Raw genomic sequence first — 17,777 nt, forward strand, 5'->3', positions numbered from 1 at the left:
CTTCCACATTTGTATACGTTTTCCCATTAAGATGGTGTTGCAGCGAACGAAACACATTGTCATCTGATGGTGCCATATCTATAGAATATGGTGGGTGTGAGAGAACTTCCCAACCCAACTCCACAATCTTGTGTTGCGTCAAACGTGCCACATGAAGAACACATTTCCGATTGACGAGTGAAGGGCATTTCTAATGAAGGGCTTGATACGTTCCAGTTGCTGACTATAGATCTCTGCATTGACATTTAGCTGTGGATCGAAGTGTTCGAAATGAATTACTCCTTTGATGTCCCACCAAATGCAAAGCATCACTTTCTGCGGATGGAGTCCAGGTTTTGGAGTCGGAAGTGTTTTTTGTTTTTGGTGTTTAATATTCGGATAGAGGATCCAATTTTCATCATCAGTGATAATTCTGTCCAAAAATGGTTCACGCGCATTACGTGCCAGAAGATACGAAGCAACGTTCACACGTTGGAAACGATGATCATCGGAGAGTTCGTGTGGCACCCAAACACCTCCTTTATAGAGTTTTCCCATATTCCTTAGATGTTTACATATTGTTTCATGAGAGACATGTAATTTCAGGGAAATTTCACGAGTGTGTTGCCTTGAGTAAGATTCAACAAGCGTCTTCAGAGCATCAATATCAATTCCTACATGTCTGCCCTTGCCATCACAGTTTTTAAGGCTAAATTCACCTGAACGAAATTTGCTGAACCATTGTTGACACTTACAAACTTTTGAAACATTTCCATAAACTTCTTTGATATTCTTTGTGGCTACAGAGGCGTTGTTTTGTTTCCCTTCTTGTATTCAAACAACATTACATGACGATGGTGTGTCTCCTCGTGTGCCATCACTATAAAGGATTAGAGTATACTAAACTTTACACATTATATGAGCTACACTAACGTAACGTTTAGGCAGTTCATTTAACTATTATATTTGATGTACTTTTTTGGGGGGAGGTTAACGAAAGTGTTCCAAAACGCGACCTTGACGACCTAATATGTTTTAAATAGATACGTGCTTTCAATAACGCTATTGTTGTGTTATGTAATTGAACGTAAATGAAATAAAACCTACTAAGCAGAATATGGAGTTGTCTTTATATTTAAAGTTAAAAGTGTTAAACATGGAATGACTATAAATGAAATGTATCTCTACACAACAATTTTTGTAAAACATCTTGTCTTTGTGGAAAATCGCTATATTTGACTAAAATATTGAGATTTTTTTCTTCATAGAACTGTTGATAAAGCGACATTATGAAATAGTGAATTTTAAAAAATATGGTATCAAGAACTATACTATTATGGTACAAGATTATAAACTGTCTTTGTATGTCTCTACTTAGCTTATTTTTATTTTTCCTTCCATAATGGTATAAACTCATTTTATTTCCAAGTAGACGCCAAGTCTACTACCACCAATAACTTTAAGCCTAATTTTCGATTTTTAGGCGCCTGTATTGAGATAGCAGAAAAAGTACAGTTTTGCCCAAAATGTTTGCTTTCTGTTCTATGTTGATGTTATTGTCTACATGCATGGAGTAGTTATTGAGTAAATGCCCAAGTAGTAACAGAAAAAGTAGCGTATGATTGGACAAACATGTACGAGTTATTATTCTGGTCTGTATAAGTTGTTTTGAGCATTATTCGTCAAAACATACATACACACCTGTTTTATATAAAATAGTGTGCTTTTGGTATAATATTTTTTGAAACAGATCAACGCTTTGTTCAGACAGTTTCTCTGTAGTTGGTGTAGAGTCATGCCTCATCACGTGCCAGACGTTATAGGGCATCAAATTGTTTGACTCTCCAGAAATGGTATGAAGCAAATAGACATTGCCAGAACAGTAGGGTACCCCCAGTGTACTGTAGCCAGAATCCTGAAACGTCATAGGACTATAGGAAACGTTGTTCTATGAAAGTCTACTGGTAGACGCAGAAAACTACTGCCCGAGATGGCCTTGTTTTGATTAGGTTAACACGTCAAGATCGAAAGAAGTCTTGCAACACCTTAGGACAGGAATGACTATAAACGAAATGTATCTCTACACAACAATTTTTGTAAAACATCTTGTAAGACGTCATTTAGCAGGAAGGACTATCTGCAAATCGATATTACCCAAAATTCACCGCCATCACCGTGTTATTTGGGCAAGACAGCATGGCAACTTAAAGTTAGTACATTGGTAACATGACTTGGACAAGACAGCATGCCAACTTAAAGTTAGTACATTGGTAACATGACTGGGCAAGACAGCATGCCAACTTAAAGTTCGTACATTTGTAACATGGCTTGGGCAAGACAGCATGCCAACTTAAAGTTCGTACATTGGTAACATGACTTGGGCAAGACAGCATGCCAACTTAAAGTTAGTACATTGGTAACATGTTATCTTTTCAGATGAGTCCTGCTTCCAGCTTGTTGAAGATAACGGTAGGTTTCGTGTTCGCCATTTGCCTGGAGAACAAATGAGGGAAGACTGTTTTTCCCACAGGAGGTGATGCAGTACATCTTTCAGCATCTTTTCATCATGGTGGAAAAACTACTCTTCATATTCTCCAGGGAAACGTCAATGGCGCATCCTACAAACATCACATGCTAGGAGAAGGTTTGGAAATAACTTTGTGTTCCAGAATGATAATGCCACTGGGCACAGTGTGCGCATTGTACAGGATTATGGACGTTATGTGATTGTGATGGCCAGCAAAGTTGGGCAGAACTGAGCCGGATAATTACTAACTGCGATCCTAAACTAGCTACTTTAGCTGAGTTGCAGCGCCTTCTAGTGACAAGTTGGGATGAAATCACATTGAATTACATCAATAACCTCATCGACAACATACCACGTCGCCTTGCAGAGATTATTAGAGTACGAGGAGGACCAACCAAGTACTGAATGTTTAACATTAACTGATATAAGGTTACAGACGCTATTTATAATAATTTAATGTAATAGTTTGTCATTATATATGATTTGATAAGGTTTTGTTGTGATTTTGCTTGTTTATAATTAAGCACAAAGTTACACAATGGGCTGTCCATGTTCTGCCGACCACGGGTATCAAAACCCGGTTTCTAGCGTTGTAAGTCCGCAGACATGCCGCTGTACCACTGGGAGAGGGGAGGCACTTGTTGTGATAGGTGAAATGCTCAACTACACATCTTTCTACAGGTGTCTGATAAAATTGTTTGCTGTTGTAATAAATCGTTCATGATATCCTTAGAATCTGTCTTATTATAGAAATTAGAAGTTTACTATAACATGCAGTTCTCAGTTTGACAGCCTAAGTGTATGTGTATTCCATCTTAATAATAATGATCTTATTTGTTACAAAATATGCACAACTGTATGATAGTTAAAAAAAGAGGATTTTTGAAAGTATGGTATCAAGAACTGTAAAAATCTGTTGTCTTCGTTTCTCGATAATTCACTTATTTTCCCTTTTCCTTTCCATAATTCATGAAGTATTTTTCTTTCTTTCTTTTTACTCTCCTCTAAAATATTAATAAAGCGTTTACTACCACTAAAAACGGAAATGGTGTAATATTTTATTCCCCTAGCGGGTAAACTCGTTCTTCGTGTATGAAGTATATTTAAACTTAATGCTAAATTGTCTATTTTTAGGTGCCTATATTGAGACAGTTGGAAACGTATAATAGTTCTAAAATAGTGAATTTAGAAAGTGCTATCAAGAAATCTCGTCAAGTTGTTGTTTGTTTTTTGTAAATTTCATGTGTGTGTATACGAGTCTAAATAGCATTTATGTATCATCTAAAACTTGTAATTATTTTCTTTCGCGCAATTTATTAGCTGTTGAGTATCGGAATTGCCGTAGATTATATAGCGGGTAAACTCGTGCTTCGCGTACAAAACATATTTAAACGTTTTCAGACGAGACCCTAAACGCATTTAAACTTTAGGCCTAACTGTCGGTTATTAGTCGCCTGTTGGAATTTGTATTGAGATGATATTGCGTTATTTATAAGCCACGGATTCCTGAGAGTATTTATTAATGACTTTCCTGTCATGTTATGTTAGTAAAAACCATTACATGCAAACAATGCAAGTAAAAACAAAAACATTCGGCAAATGAAACACATGGTGTACTTTTACCTTTCCTTTACATCGGCTCCCACTGGATAAGAGGTAAGTTCTTATAATCCTAAATCCGGGGCTCGATGCCCAACTGTAGACAGAGTGCAAATAATCTATTGTTTAGTTTTTAGCTAACGTAACAAACAATCTTTCAACATCAAGCAAATTTTGCAATGAATTTCGTTCTAAGATTATATATATCTACTAACACTAAAGGTATAAATAACCGTCATGTTCGAAGATTAACTCAGTATGTTATACCCCTTTCAGTAAGAACAGACGCACTGACTGAAGAAGAATTATGGAGTTATGACAGAACGGCCTATAACGGTAATATAAGTTCACGGAACGAAATATACATATATAAATACTGTAACTGAAATAATTCAGGAATAGTGTTTTAATATCAATAAGAAAAACCTACTTTGTTCGAGATTTTAACGTCCTTGTAGGTGTAAAATCTCCATTTTGCTGATAGTTGTTAGTCTAGTGATTTGTACAGTTTCAAAATCAACACTATCTACACCTTTTTCAGTTGTTAGATTTGTTTCTTTTTATAAACTCCACAAGATAACTGAAAACTTCGTAAATAAACATATTTGTTTCCTGAATATAAAAGGACAAAAACACGGGAAACAGAAACAGTTTAATTGTATGTTTTGACAATTCTTTGTTTTATTTGAATCTTATTTACCTGTTTGAATTATAAAGTGTTAATGGAAGAGAGACGAGCGCGACCCAGTGCTCCCCGCACTGTTGACGTTAGGTTCTGTGAATCGCACCCCCTATTACATGAAAAGTATTCCGTATTTTGACGATGTGGTGCATTATAAGAGTGACGGTCAAACCCACTATTTGGTGTAACAAGGGGAACTAAAAAGTTGGCAGTGGGTGATGTTGAGTAACTGTTTTCCCACTAGTCTATCACTTCAAAATTAGGGACGGCTATTAGTTTTGCGTGAAATTGAACAAACAAATAAAGCTAACAGATAAATAAATAAAAGAAAAGACTTACAATATATTTAGATAAATATTTGTCTCAGGTGAGACTTCTTTCCCTGTCTTGAAGTAGCACAATTACACTGAAAAGTATTTCTAAACGCATCAAAGCAGTAACAGATTCAGTATGTAAAATACAGAAAAACAACAACAGTGAAGTACATGTATATATTTGAGTAAGGAAAGAATTAAGCAGAAGGTAGATAAATAGAAATAAAATATATTATTTATTTCACTTCAAAATACATTGTTCATCATTTATTTTGTTATTAACATTGTATTATTTGACTATTAAACACTTACAATTAAGAACATTTATTAATTTTACGGTATGCGTGCCACTGGTAAGATGACAATATAAGGAGTATTTTTTAGCCAATGGAATTTGCTTTAAATAAAACTTTTTTTTAATCCATACGATTTGAACTTGCATATCCTTTAACTTGTACTTAGTGGATAACTTTAACGTTACAGTGATTCTTCCATATGCATGTACGTGGTTTACTCTTGGTTAAGAAACACTCAACACGTATTAACGTTCAATATATTATGAAATTATTTCGTTATTAAAAAGTAAATATTTATTCAGAGGAACATAAGTCATGAAAAGTTGAGATTTATCTTGAGTTATGCCGATTTACACTTTCATCTTTTAACTTAAAAAGGAACCAGCATCTTTAACATCCCTCTATTGTAAGAATTAACACTTGTTTTAAATGGTTTTAACGTAGATTACTGTATAGTCAAGGTGGTTCATTGGTTGTTTTTTCTCTCTGTACACGGTATTTCATAACTGAGCCAAGATTGGTCGTTAACATATAAGTTGGAGAATATTTTCCCTGTCAAATGTTTTTGCAGCAAGTATACAGAGTGTAAGGAATTATCAATATTATTTTTATGTATCGTGTTAATCTTACATTCTTATGTGTAAAACGATCATTCTGACAATCCTTCTGATTGGTTATTATAACTGTTAAAGGTCCAGATAATTGGAAATTAATGTTTCCATCTTGTGAAGGTGATAACCAATCGCCCATCAACATCGACATTGAACAAACCCGCATGAGTTCAGAACTTGGACCGTTAGTTTTTCACAATTTTGAGAAACCGTTTGTGAACTCCGTTCTATGTAATAGCGAATACACAGGCAAGTTCCTTTTATACGACTTTGATATTTACTTAGCGTATAAAATGCACTAAAAAATACAAATTATTTATGTAACTTCTTTCTTACAAGTATGTATGTTAGTAACAGTGGTGGTAAATTAAAATGTTTAACTTAAGGCCTTTAGTTAGTTAGTTAAATTACTCTGTGCTTTTGCAAGACCTTTCACCTTTACCTTTTAACATCATTAGAGCCATTGCGTCACATATTTTTGTCCTAGTAACCATTACAACCCACGTAATTTAAACGTATTTGTTTTAATCACGGTATGAGACGTTGACATTCTGTTTCAAGTTTTACGCCATTTCAAACACACCTTTACAGTACGGTGGAGTTATTTCAAACACACCTTTACAGTACGGTGGAGTTATTTCAAACACACCTTTACAGTACGGTGGAGTTATTTCAAACACCTCTTTACAGTACGGTGGAGTTATTTCAAACACCTCTTTACAGTACGGTGGAGTTATTTCAAACACACCTTTACAGTACGGTGGAGTTATTTCAAACACACCTTTACAGTACGGTGGAGTTATTTCAAACACACCTTTACAGTACGGTGGAGTTATTTCAAACACATCTTTACAGTACGGTGGAGTTATTTGATTAATGAAGTATCAACAGTTTGATTCTTTATACACACTTCGTAATGTTTTAAACTGTAAAGTCAGCAGTCTTAACGATTCAGGTTTTAAATCATTATATTAAATATTAATCGACTGATTAAAAAGTCTTACAATTGGATCCTTAATCTATGTAATATTCGTGTTACAGCAAACTTACTTCTAGATAGACCAGATCCGGTGGAAGTGGAAGGTGGAAACCTGGAGGGGACGTTCCAGTTTCATAAACTGCTTTTTCACTGGGACAGTACGACTTCAAACGAAGGATCAGAACATGCCATTAACTTGCTTCATTATCCTCTGGAGGTAACACAAAGTTTAAAAAGTAGATAAAATGCTAAGTTATTTTAATGAATAACCTATTATAAGAATCAAAATATTAATACATAACTGTTACCGACCATTAAAAAGCATGTCTGAAAATAAATTTGTCTTTGTCGAACTGTTTGAACTTAAAACTTACACGACTTTTTCAGAATGTTAGCAGTGGGTATAATTTTGGATTATAACTTTGGATTTTTTTTTTACTAAATTGTATAATTTTAAGGAAATGTTTTTTTAGTGGGGAGTGGGTCAATAAGTAAAATTATGTATTTATTTTTCTTTTTGTTATTGTTGTTTTTCCCCCCACTATTTAGATGCAGTTGGTGGCATTTAACACAAAGTACCAGAATATTACTGAAGCATTAACCTATGGCGACGGTATAGTGGCGTTCGCAGTGTTGTTTAAGGTAAAAGTTGTATTTAGTCAAGTTATTAACATCTTGTGCCTGTGTTAGAGTTATAGAAAAATAGACATTTGGTATTTTCAACCATGAACAATATCTTATGCGACACGGTAAAATTCAGACATAGTCATCTCTAAATTGTTGACCAGAGGGAGTTATATCAAAGGTGTATGATATTCGTGAAAATAATTAGTAATAATATCTGTATATATAAATTCAATTCCCGTCATATTAGAAGAGACATTTTTCTTCTGTAATTCAGTATACATATATAGTTATCCTACTATGTTTCGCTATTCTGGTCACTTTTAGTAACTTGTGTTTTAGCTAATACTTTTGTTTCTTCGGAATATTCGTGCAGAACTACACAGGGGACTATCTCGCTAATTTTAGCTGATAGGAGTTCCTGTTGTTTTTAGCGCAAAGCTACAGAAGGGCCTATCAGCGCTCTATCCACCTCGAGGATTCGAACCCGGATTTTAGCGTTGTAAGTCTGTAAACTTACCGTTGATCTACTTGGGGAATGAGCTGATATACTATAGCAGTATAGAGAAGGCAGCTAGTCAATAGAAAACTCTTGGGCTACTCTAGTTGAACAGTGGGATTTGACCATCACTTCTATAATGCTTCCACAACCCTAAAGTTCGAAGCGCGATTTTGTGGCAACAGGACATGAACCACGGACTCTAGGATTTTACAGTCCGGTACGATGCCATTTAGGAGACACTCGGCCCAGCTAATAAGATGTTTGCACTCGATCGCATGTGTTTTAAATGTTAGTATTTATTGTTGTTAATTGTCATTTATACAAAAAAAACGTTAGTAATTATCGTCAAATAATTCGTTTCGTATTACAATTATTCGCTTGCTCACAGTGATGCTGACTTTCATCCGCTGTTCAGTTCAGTCAGGTAAAAAATCCATATATTGATAGAATAAGAGCCATGTTGAAAGTCGCCATTAGATTACCCCTATTTAATAGGCTATTTTCGCCACTTAATAAGGCTTTGATTTAACCACAAGCCTTAACCCTGCGTTAGTCTTCTGCAAAAATATTCCATAGTCACTCTTGGGGTGTGCTAGCTGACTTCATCATAAAAAATATTTAAATAATAATGATAATCTATTATTTTGGAAACAAAAAAACACTAACACTCAAAATATTTTCCTTTATTAATCAATAAATGAATAGTGAATATTACAACTTGTTTCTTTTTTACCACGTGAACTAAGTGTAACATTTTAACACAAACTAACCAAATACTGAATATACTGAGAGCAACAAACATATACGTGCTTCCATCTGTCGGCGCCAATGTTTACAAAATACTTGGGGTCCGTGAAGACCCCGGAAGACTAACACAGGGTTAAAGTTATTTCAAGAGTTCATAATCAGGTTTAACTGATTTAATAAACAATTGTTTTTATTGATTCAAATAATGAGTACACATTTGATCCAGAAATGGCACATGACCAGAAGTTGCTTTAAGAATAGATAGTAGTTGTGACTGTGATTTTACAACTTTAAAATAAACATTTCTATCTGTACTTCTGACTAACCAATATCCAGTTGACCATACATCATCACTTTTGAATTATCACTTAAAATACAGTTCTCAACCATTTTGTATATCCTGTTCACTGGGATGTTGTTAGCTTCCCTTTGTTGCTATAGCACTCATGTTCTCAGCCAAGGAAATAGGAAGTTTTATTTTTGGCAACCTAGGTGACTTGGAGAATTACCTTATAGCCCATAAGACTCAAGAGTAGACCTGATCTTTAGTATGGCCAAAAGGGAGATAATGAATAAAAATGAATTTTGTACTGACCCACCTGAAACTCAGGTTCGAAATGAAGATCCAAAGGGTTGAGTCCTCAAAGATAGCCTGACTACTGACAACATCTAATGTCCCTCCAGTCTGGAAGTCACTGATTTTGGAGCCACTTGTGGTTGGGAGATTGCCATCTCCTCCAGATATGTTGGTGGAACCAAGCATTCAGATTGTCCAGTCAGTACAACTAATGCCCATTAACATTAAATATCAACCATGAACTGGTGTAGAAAGGAACTCAATATTATGAGCAGGTAAGATGTCTTGTTTGAGATTGTGCAATACAAAGTACATTGGTAGGACTTCTATGTTTCTAAACCTAAACAGACCTTTCTGGAGCTAAGATCTGCCAGAAAGCCCTCCAAATCCTCAACTTCATTGGTTCCAACTGCTTCAACAATGTCCATGGTTTCTAAGTCAGCCATTGTAGATGGTGTCAGCTTTTGGGATGCCATCATCTTTGACTGTTCCACAACCTGTCAAGAGGGCTTGATTGTAGGGATCATTTCTTCATTACACGCTCCAGCAGACCAACACCTTAAAACAAGGCTTAAGCAGCCGTATGGATGGATTCCTTGTTTCTGTACCAATGAGAGGAGAACTATCAATGGGGCTAAGGATAAAAAGAGTGTCCAAAGTATATCAACCACTTCTTTTGATTCAAGTGGTACTGACCCAAACCTAGATAGCCCTGAAAAGAACAAAGAAAAGATATAATTTGGCAGGACAACACCAGCAGCAAAACGTTGGCTGCCACTCTGGAAAATCTCTTGCTGAAATTTCATTAAATAGCTTTGCGGGTAAGTGATGCAATACTTGTATCTTCTTTGTTATCTAATTTTATCTATCAATAACTAGTTAGAGATTTTTTTTAAATGGTGACCTGAAATTATGTGTAACTTATGACATTACTCTTATTCCTTGATGATGCAAATAGCTATAATTATCATTTCAGTGTTGTCTAAATATAATACATTTTCTTTCAATAACCACAGTGATTGTATTGTTTAGATGCTGTGATCTTGTAATATACATGTGTGAGAGAGAATTGTGAAATTGAATTATGTTATTGGATTTTGGATTCTTTTCCATTGTTAGAGGGTTTGGTTGTTATATGTTTTGTGGCACCACACAAGTATAATCTTTAATAAAGGTCATATCCATAGTAGTGGGTTCGGTCCATACAAAAAGAATAAGAAACGAATTTTGACATTTGGCTTGTCTGGAGCAGTTTTGTTAATTTTATACTCGAGTCATGTTTTTAGTACACTTGCACACCTGTAAAGCATTTTATTCCAAAAGCCCTTTTCACCACTGATCATCATGCACGTGTTGGCAAAGTTGGAGACAAAACTTTATTTGTGAAGGTAGTAATTTCAATAAAAAATGCTAATTCCTGACAGAAACAATACACAAGACAACCTTTGTTTCAAATATTAAGCTATTTTATAAAATATTTTAGGTCTATGTAGCTCTTGCTTTCCTTGTAAGTTATTTAATTACGAGTTTAGTAAAGTGATATAGAAGTCTAGATATCTAGTTAAGTTTCACCTATTTAGTTTCAGACTTATTTTTAAAATGTTTAAGATCACAAGGGTCTACATTAAGGGGCCAAATGAGGAAAGGTGGATCTAGATGTGTCGCCTGGTATGTCAAGTTTAAAGACTTGCAACACTAAAATATGGGGCTTGATTCCCTGCAATGGATTGAGTGCAAATAGCCCATTGTGTGGCTTTGCACTAATAAATCAACAACAACAACGAGTCTAGATTTATCTGTTCTTCCAAGTTAATCTTACAAAAGGCAGCCCGTGTACCCACCATAAGTTTCAACAATTTTGTCCTGGATCTCAGAGTGAAAAAAAAAATTTTTTTAACTTGCAATAACAATGTGTCGTAATACTGTATTACTACAATGCTGGAATCTTTGTAAATGGTTTATCGTAATATTTTATTACTGTAAATTACTACTTAAAACTGAATTATATCATTGTAAAGAAATTGTGCTTGTCTATTCTAGTGCTATGTAAGTGTTTTACAGGGGAGAAAGCAACTTGCACCAGATTATTTATGGCCAATACATCTTTTTCTTGTTTTTCATTTCGTAGATTCTGAAATTTAAAATTAGGGATGGCCTGAAGGCAGAGAGGGAAAGAAAAGACTTTAGTATTCAGGCATACTAAATACAGTGTTTATATTCCGTTTTCTAGTTCAGATAAGTGAAATTTTTTCAAGTGTCTTCACATACACATATTTTGATATATAGATTTAACAACAGAGAGTTGATTATGAAACTTGTCTAAAATTTCGTTGCTCTGATTACACGCTGTTATGTGTCAATCCCTTTGGTGTTACATGTGCTTTCTCGTGGGAAAGATTGTTGTTGTTTAGATAGTTTGAATACATTGTGTAGATTTCAGCAGTAGTCTTAACAACTGATGAGTCTTGTGTTAACAAGATAATATAGATCCTTCCTGTATTACTTTTGGATTGACTAACTATGAAGTGCTAAAACTTCCTCTGAAAGAAATTATACTATTGGTTTCTATATAGGAGTTAATGCACTTAGTCTTAGATTTGATTTCATTCTTCTTTGATCCAGATTTCCTCTTGATGAAATCTCTCAACAATCTTTCAGTGTACTTATTTACCTTTATAGATTATTTTTTACTTATGTCCAGAAATTATACTATTGGTTTCTATATAGGAGTTAACTCACTTAGTCTTAGATTTGATTTCATTCTTCTTTGATCCAGATTTCCTCTTGATGAAATCTCTCAACAATCTTTCAGTGTACTTATTTACCTTTATAGATTATTTTTTACTTATGTCCAGTCTCTTTCCTACAGAAAACTAAGTGAAAGCTAGAAACTTGGATTTTCTACATAATTTTCTATTGAACCTCGGATTATTTGCGGATTCTTATATTTTTCTGAACGGGGAGTCAACGAAACTGGGAGTACCATACATATTTGCCACAAAGCATTGTTTAAAAGTCTTCAAAAAACATTGTAAATCAATTATTACATAGAAAAACAAATTGAATTCCCCCCTCCCAAATTCAGGCTATCCATATAAAACTTGAAAATACCTTTAAAAATGAATACCTAAAAACGAAATCGACAAACATAAACATTTCTTTGTTTCTCTTGTGTTATCAGACTCGTAGCTCGTGTTTTTCAAATGTTCTCTACAAATTCTTGTCCGTTTTGTTGATTGGGTGGTACTTAAGAAGAAAAAAACAGCAATTGGATGCATTTTCTTACATTTCTGTTTTTATGCTATCCATTCATAACTAAAAATCAACGTTGATTGATAATGCTTTCTAAGTGAGTATTGTAACGGACAAAATAGAGAAAAAAAAATGTGTTTGTTTTTAAGCAGAAAGTTACATAATGGACTATCTGTGCTCTTCCCACCGCGACTATCGAAACCCGAATTTTAGCAGAACAAAAGTCAGGTAAATAATGAGTAGTACAGGAAACAAAGAGTTAAAATACAACTCTTTTTATTGAAAGTTTGTAAAGCTATGGATATAATTCTAAATAATTGTTTTGTAATTGAATTAAACTGTTAACTCTTTGAATATAATTTACTTGTATATAACTGATACTAACTTTCTATTTCGCTTAAATGAACAATAGTAGTGGCTTAAAAAGAATTATTTTCTCACTCATTTTCCAAATAGAACTAGTTAGAAGTCAAGAACTGTAACAAAGCACATTTTAGCCTAAATAGAATAAAATAGCGTTTTGATATCCGCAGTGGGCAGAGCACAGACAGCTCATGGTATAGCTTTGTGCTTGACAGCAATTAAACAAAAGTACTTTGATTCTACTAACTTAGGTGAAGAAGGTGGTGTTAATTTTCTCTCTCTTTTCTCATTCAGACTTCGTGTATGTATAACGAAAACAAAACGATACTGAGGAAATGTTTGTTTGTTAGTTTGGATTCTTTGCACTCAGTGATACGTTTCACCATAGTTTCTACAGAAAACGACAAATGGTAAGATTGGTAACTGCCTCCAAATACTGGAAAACATCAGAAGAATTGTAAGACTGTGTCCTCTCGTAATCTTATAAGTCATTGTTTTGATTAGTAGATATGTTTCTTACAAATCTTTGGCTTGAAAAGATCAAGTACCTAAAGAATCCCTTTTTTTATTTTTACAAAGTCCTATTTCAGTTCTTTCTACCTGAAAGAAATATACATTTTTCTTCGCGAACTATAGCAATAACTGTTTTCTAGTTCTGAAGAAATCCTCATTGCTACAATATAAATTTAATTTCACAAGATTAAACGATTTCAACTGTAGAGGTCACTTGTGTTGCTGTTTGACAATGTAAACTTTGGTTGATGTTTCATTTTTTTTTACACATATGAATGGCTGCATTCATTATATTTAAAAACCAATGGGTTATAGAAGAAGATAAATCCCAGATTAAAACAAAAACACAAATCCAATGTTTGGAGCGGTTTTGAAACATAAGTTCCCGATAAAATAAAATCTTCCTTTCAAGTTGCCGAGTTTCTTCAACTAAGAATAACTTTCTTTAAATTTCATTATGACACAGTTAAGAGAATCTGCAAAAGACCCAGCCAGTCTGAAAATAATCGTTGAAAACTTCGAGAATATTAGCATTCCTGGAAGTTCTGCCAAGCTCACCTCGCCAATATACTTTCAAGATTTAATACCGACGGACACCACACGGTATTTTCGATATCGCGGATCATTAACCACGCCGCCATGTAGTGAAGGAGTAATATGGACCATTTTTGAAGAAACGGTACCAATAAACTCAAATCTAGTATGTAGTGTTTACTTACTAAGCATTTTCTAGTTTAAATGTCATTATGATAACAACTAATCCACGAAGGATTGAGATAACAATGAATTAATGACGATCTAGACAGTTAATTGTTATTTCTTGTTTCATCTTAGTTAATCGAACGCAAAACATTTAATATACTTACCAAATTATACAAATTGTATTAAAAATGCGAGTAACCACAGTTACAAATCTGGTTACGTAGGACTACTTTAACAGCGTCATTTGTCTAGAAGTATATTATCCATTCAAAAACCATGTTGAAAGTAACACGCGGAGTGCTACATCAGGCCTATTTGCATGATGAGGAAGAACAATCTTTTTTCAGAACTTCTTAATTGCAGGTTGTTTTAAATCAGCAGTGTAGCACTTCGGTTATTATGTAAATACATAACATGTCACGTGATTTCGCTAGCAGTTAATTTAACTAGTGTTAATTTACTGACATTTGACGTATGGGAGAAAAAAAACGGTTTCCCTTTTGTACGTCCCTGTGTCGTTTTTCTTACTAACGGTATCGAATTTTTTTTATAATAAAACTCGATTGGATGTATCTGTACAATTTTTGTTATTTCTCATAGTGATGAAGTTATGAAAATTTTGTTCTAACTTGCTTTCAAGTTCTACAATGTCGACAAATTCACCATATTAATTTTATTTCGGTAGGAATTATTTTTGAAAATACGATATTAGCTTGAAAGTTATAATAGCATTTTCGTATTTTAAACAGATGGTAAATAACCCTCGAAGGTTATAAAGAATAACATGTGTATACCTAAGTTTAGTAGAAAACAAAAATGCTCTATTCTTAAGCCTACGATGTATACATTTTAAATTTTTAACAAATGTCATTTTGCTAGTTTGATCCCTTCATTATTTTTTACTTAATATTGAATTATTATAGAACATACAATGACCTCTCAGTCTGTATTATGAGATTTGGAGGCTTACTCCAAGGGTAATAAAACAATAGTTATGTTATCATATCATGGGTGGATTTTATTGATTAATATTGAATTCGAATGACGTCTTAGCTCATACTCTGATAGTTTCTATTCTTACTTTCAATCACTCGTAACACGTGGTATTAAGATAAATTTCTTTCTATAGACTTCTATCGAATGTTCTCTTATGTCTATGTGTTGTTTATTTTTCCAAATATAGCTTATAAAGTTCAACACGCTCAAGGACTCTAATGGAAATCCATTTCAACAATGTCATCGACCAGTGCAGCCCTTGAAGAACCGACCAGTTCTAAAATCGCCCCGAAACTTGACGGTTCAAACAACAACGTTCGAAAACAAAGTGGAAGTTTAGAATACTTTTCAGAATGTTTCCTTCAATTATATTATTGAGTTTTGAGATGAAAAATTGAAGGTCTTCTAAGCCGTCCATATTGGCTGTCGCTAAGTTATTTATATTTGAACTTGTATAAAATTTTACCAAAGTCTTTATCCTTTCGTTAGTTCTATGTTACCAAAGTAAAAAGTAACCCCAAATCGCAGGCTAATATTTAATTTTTATTTACAGTTTGTAAGTCGCATCGGGTCTGAATAAATTGTTTTAATTTTTATACTTGCATTAGTTTTTATTTTAAATCGAGAAAACTTCGTTTTCATTGGGTTTTTAAAGTAAGTCTGGGGTCCGGCATATTTCAACGTTTTTAAGCCAATAGGGTCATTCTATTAAGCTGAGCTTTTTTTTTTTTTTTAGATGGCGTATTTCCTGTTGACGAATAATGTTACTCTACGATTAGTTAGTAAGAAGTTATTAACACTGTTTAAATAAATACTCATTGTGTAAGATTGAAAATAAGCCGTGTTTAAACGTATTGAGATTAAAGAAATCTGTTTAACATCATCAAACACTTTGAATTTTATAATATTTATTGGATTTTTGAATCATTTTTAATTCATTATACAATAATCTACATTAATTTAGTTGTGTGAATAATGTTATAACAGTGAAAAGGGATATGACAAGTGACTTCCAAAGGTAATTGTTGAATGTATAAGATTATGACAAGCGCCTTCCAAGGGTACCTATTGAGTGAATATGAGAATGTCATGTAGCTGTTTTGAATTCTTCATGCAATCATGGTAATCAGTGTCTGATACGCTTCATTTCAGCGTTATGCTTACTTTCAAGTGAAAGTCAACAAGAATCGTGGAACCATTAATGACTTAACATCCAGAAGTGTGAAGTGATCAAATACAGTTTAAAACTACCAACTTCGAGATATTTTCTTTATTAATTTGTAGAATCAGATCCACATTTAAATTCCCAGTAATTTGTTGGGTTGCTAAAGTTAAATCAATGAAATATTTCTATCTGTGACAAGATTGGAAGAATTATGACATTAAATTTCAAATACGAAAATCAAAATTAGTTAACTAATTATATATTGACAAATGTTATTAATTGTATGCAGTGTGTTGATGTTTAAAATTCGAATCGATTCTGTGATAGATGTATTTTTAACTGATATATAATTAATTGGTAACACTTATTTTACCGTACAAAATTCTATTCATTATAATAATGTGGGATATATATTTTTCGTTTTTTAATTTAGATGTTTGTACTGTTGCTTGGCTAAAGAGGCTGATGCAACCTGATAGATGTGGCTTAGTAACGAGAACCTTCTTGAACAAGAGGGCATCCTTAATAGCCGCGGCTGACATTAGATCTCAAATCATTCAAGCTATGAGCTAAAAGTTTGTACTTGAAAAAACAAGATTGTTTGTTATTAAGCACAAAGGGCTATCTGTGCTCTGCCCACCACGGGTATCGAAACCCGGTTTCTAGCGATGTAAGTCCGCAGACATATCGCTGTGCCACTGGGGGCAAAGGGATGGCAGCTAGTCAACACCACCCACCGCCAACTATTGGGCTACTCTTTTACCAACGGATAATGGAATTGACCGTCGCATTATAAAGCCCCCACGACTGAAAGGGCGAGCATGTTCGGCCACTGGGATTCGAATTCGCGACCCGCAGATTGCGAGTCGAGCACCCTGACCACCAGTCTATACCAGGCCTTCAAAAAACAAACAAACTCAGAGCCATTCTATGAGCCGGTGTGCCGCGGCTAAAAAGTTTAACATAAGACACTAGTTAGGCTAGAGTAAAGATTAACGAGTCAATTGGTCAGTTTGTCTGTTAGTTTTGTTTATGTTTCAAACAAAGATGTAAGAAAGTGCAGTACGAGCGAAAGGAATTAGCAAGTAAATGAAATTGTTATCTTAGTGTCTATCGCGAAACTGGCTCTATAATTACTAAAACGTTTTTATTATCATTCAGTGTGCTGGTATTAGCATTATTTTTCACCGAAAACTAAAAAAAACCCACTGTACAATAGAAACTATTACAACAGTAACGATTTCTGATCATAAGTAAGCTACTTTTATGTATATATAACATACATAAATTAAAGAGTAACTTATAAATGAATAAAAACAACTTTATGCATAAAACTTGCAATAAATACA

The 17,777-nt window shown here is 34.0% G+C and overlaps 1 protein-coding gene across 1 annotated transcript in view; it reads left to right on the forward strand.

Annotated features, from left to right (window-relative positions):
• Positions 1-15,603, forward strand: part of LOC111088851 (carbonic anhydrase 15-like) — a 17,569-nt gene extending 1,966 nt beyond the window's left edge. Inside the window, exons 2-7 of the mRNA XM_022399974.1 lie at positions 4,382-4,441; positions 6,090-6,257; positions 7,050-7,204; positions 7,537-7,629; positions 14,032-14,265; positions 15,451-15,603. Coding sequence (XP_022255682.1) covers positions 4,382-4,441; positions 6,090-6,257; positions 7,050-7,204; positions 7,537-7,629; positions 14,032-14,265; positions 15,451-15,603 — 863 coding nt within the window. The remainder of the gene's footprint in view (positions 1-4,381; positions 4,442-6,089; positions 6,258-7,049; positions 7,205-7,536; positions 7,630-14,031; positions 14,266-15,450) is intronic.
• Positions 15,604-17,777: the final 2,174 nt, after the last annotated feature.

The sequence above is a fragment of the Limulus polyphemus genome, unplaced genomic scaffold, assembly GCF_000517525.1.
Source record: "Limulus polyphemus unplaced genomic scaffold, Limulus_polyphemus-2.1.2 Scaffold4579, whole genome shotgun sequence".
In the NCBI taxonomy this organism is placed as follows: Eukaryota; Metazoa; Arthropoda; class Merostomata; order Xiphosura; family Limulidae; genus Limulus; species Limulus polyphemus.